The following is a 3,293-nucleotide window of genomic DNA, read 5'->3' on the forward strand; positions in this document are numbered from 1 at the left end:
CAAAAATGATCCCTTTTCGGCCCCTACTTTTACTTTTATCTCCAACTCTGTTTGTGCTGACAACTTTAATCCCTCCTATCTCCTTAAGTTTGAGAGTTTTATTTGCTTGTTCTTGTTTATTACATCCAACTAGCAAATTCCCATCAGAGAGAACTTTAGCGAAATCGATATTTCCTATATCTCTATTTATGATCTTTGTCAGTTTTAACGGATTAATTTTGCTTACCCCAATCTGATCTCCAAACCTTACGATGCATTTTATACTTTCTCCACTCTTTTCATCAGACTCTTCTACATCACTCCTTTTCTTCCGTTTTTCTCCCCGATTACTCCCTACTTCTTTCCAGCAATTTCCTAAAGATCTTTCACTTTCCTCTTCACTTCCTACATCCATACTCCCTTCACTATCCCCCCACTCAAACTTCTCTGTTCCATTCGCGGAGCAGTTGTGCCTCACCGCCGTTCCTTTCCGACTTCTCGCTGAAGCTTCCGCCATCGACCGTGCGCCTGCTATTCCAGCCGGTCTCTCTCGCAGCTATAATGTCACCCCCAATCAACCTTAACAACACGCCCCGTTTTTATAGCATCAAATTACTAGCTAAAAACTTATCACAACAACGAACAATTTAACATATATCAGCGTGATAACAACTACCTTTAATGACCAAAACTATCTTTCGGAAAATTGTATTGGAAGAGGTATATTATGTCACGTTTTTTTTTCGATTGACAGCACTAGTTGCTATACAATATTTTGCTTGAATTCTACTTGTTTTATGAGTCATTAACCATACATTTTCCCCTCAGAAACGTTTCCCCTCAGCATGAATGTTATTGTCCCATGCACACCACCTTCAGTCGTTGAGAAATGACACATCCCAAAACTAGGGGTCACTGTTGTGCTTCAATGGCACTTTTAATAAAACAGACATTTTATCTTCACAACAGCATTGTCTGGACATAAAGAGGAAGAGAAAATTGGGTCAGGGCTCTGTGTGCTGGCAGGCTGGTTGTTCTTGTTTGAGTTTGGAGTAGTTTAAAAGCAGACCAGGAAGGGCTATTGGACACAGTGTAGGGAAGAGACAAGGCAAGTGCTAGCAGTTCTCTCACATACGACGGATGACGTTCAAAACAGCAAAAAGAGCCCTGACCGCTCATTTCAACCTTCCTGCACTCTCCTTTATTTACAGATAAAATGAATACATTCATTTATTTCACATGGTAACAAAGCTAATCAATCATTTTTTTAGAGTGATCTCTGTTTCATCCATCCAAAAAGTTCACATATCACATATCAGCATTCAAAATTCTTTCCTCTTTATGTTTTTCTCTCTTTTTATTCAGTTCATGACTCTTATCTAAGAACCTCCGACTCCCGTGTTTGCTTAAATCCCGTAAAACAATATGTATAACTATTTACAAGAGCATTAATCTCTAACTATACCATCACAAAACCATAACCTCCACCCTCCCACCCCACCCGCTTATCACCCACCTCCCAAAATGTTGTTTTCTGATGAAAAAGCTAAAAAAAGGTGGGGGGAAAAGCAAGGAAAAACATGAATTGACTCCCATGTCTCACAAAACCATTTCTTGCATCCTCCCCCATTCTAAAGGTGCATGCCTAGATTCAGCAATTGAGAATAAAATGCCTGTACAGAAAAAAACCTTTCTAAACCATTCGCCAAACGTGGCGAATGTGGACACAGATCAGCATATTGGCAAGGGTAATCTTATTTCTTCTTTTGGCAAATACTCAAGTGGTTTTTGAAGGTCTAAGTGATGTAGTGGAACAATTAAAGTGGGTCTCTGAGGCAGCAGCTGGTAATGGAGCAGTTTTGGGGAAACTGCCGTTAAAGTCAGAGGTGGCGGGGGCTGGGATGACCATTGTGATAGAGCTTCTGCTTGATGTGCACCATGTTTCCGCTGGAATCTTCCAGCTGCCGAAGCTGTGCGCGTCTACGGAGGTCCCGGAGGTTGCAGAACTGTGGCAACCACGACCAGGAAGGGGTATCTGTGAGTGGCCCAGAGAAAAACTCATTAGCATCGGTCAAATGGCGGAGTTCCATACATTCTTAATGATTAAGCTAATGAGATGGTTAAAAAAAGGAAAAAATGTACAGCTTACAATGAACCAGCATGTCTACACAATGTGTTAATGCAAACAGCATGTGGGTCCAGACGTGGAGTCTGGGCCGTAGAGGTATAGCGAAACCACAGAGAGTTCCTCAGACAGCCCCGCCCCTCACAACTAGCCCTGTTGAAAGTGTGTCAGTGTGTGTGCGAGGGAGGCGATGGGGGAGCGGGGGGTTATTTATAGCATTCCATGGGTATGCCATCCACTAGGACTGTCGTGAAGGGTATACAGAGCAAGACGGTGAATAAGGGTTTTTTAAAGCCTTATAGCTGGATCAAAAGAAAGGGAGGAAGAGTTTAGTGAAGAGCTTAATATTAAAGGGACTCAGTAATAGAGTTCCTTTGTTTAAACAAAAGAAAGGTAGGGGATGTTGGTTGTAAGCAGTCATATTAGCCCTTTTATAAAAATATATAAAAAGATAAATCTATAAAAAATATTTTATTAAAATATGGATATTTTTTTCTCTCTCATTTTTTTATGTTTTCCCCCCTAAATTATTATTATTTTATTTACTGTAATATATTATTTAATTTTATTATTACTGTTCTTTTCATTTTGGGTGCTTTTTTATTTCTTCGTTTTTTACATGACTGTAACCTTTTAATTCACTTCTAAGGCTGTTTTGGGTTGTTGGGGAGATACGGAAACTGCAAAAAAAGGATCGTCTGTACAAATAATTACATTTGTTCTTAAAAATATGGATATGCATATTCATAATATAAAATATATTAAAGTGTAAATATATAAAACATTTTATTAATACAATATAAATCAGTTAACATTTATATTATTCTTGATCTGAACAGAAAATTATTATTAAAATGTTAAAAAATATATAATATAAAATATGTTTAAAATATATTATTAATATTATATTATAAGATTAAAATGTCAAAAATATATAATATAAAATATATAAAGCTAAAGGTATCAAATATTTGATCATTTCAATTATTACAGTATAAATCAGTTATCAGATATATTACTCCTTAGCTAAACAGAAGAGTAACAGAAAAAGTCAAAGCAATGAAATGTAATTCTAAAATAGGAAATGAGAGCTAAAATTCAAGGTATGTGCCTCAATGCAGTGTATACAGTGGGTACGGAAAGTATTCAGACCCCCTTAAATTTTTCACTCTTTGTTATATTGCAGCCA

The 3,293-nt window shown here is 37.3% G+C and overlaps 1 protein-coding gene across 3 annotated transcripts in view; it reads right to left on the minus strand.

Moving 5' to 3' along the window:
* Positions 1-895: 895 nt before the first annotated feature.
* Positions 896-3,293, minus strand: part of LOC107687438 (transmembrane protein 240-like) — a 16,738-nt gene continuing 14,340 nt past the window's right edge. For all 3 annotated transcript variants that reach the window (XM_016484788.1, XM_016484786.1, XM_016484787.1), the window contains exon 4: positions 896-2,014. In XM_016484788.1, the coding sequence (XP_016340274.1) occupies positions 1,860-2,014 (155 nt within the window). In that variant the 3' untranslated portion in view covers positions 896-1,859. The remainder of the gene's footprint in view (positions 2,015-3,293) is intronic.

This window comes from Sinocyclocheilus anshuiensis, unplaced genomic scaffold (assembly GCF_001515605.1).
Source record: "Sinocyclocheilus anshuiensis isolate Anshui unplaced genomic scaffold, SAMN03320099.WGS_v1.1 scaffold1114, whole genome shotgun sequence".
Taxonomy (NCBI): Eukaryota; Metazoa; Chordata; class Actinopteri; order Cypriniformes; family Cyprinidae; genus Sinocyclocheilus; species Sinocyclocheilus anshuiensis.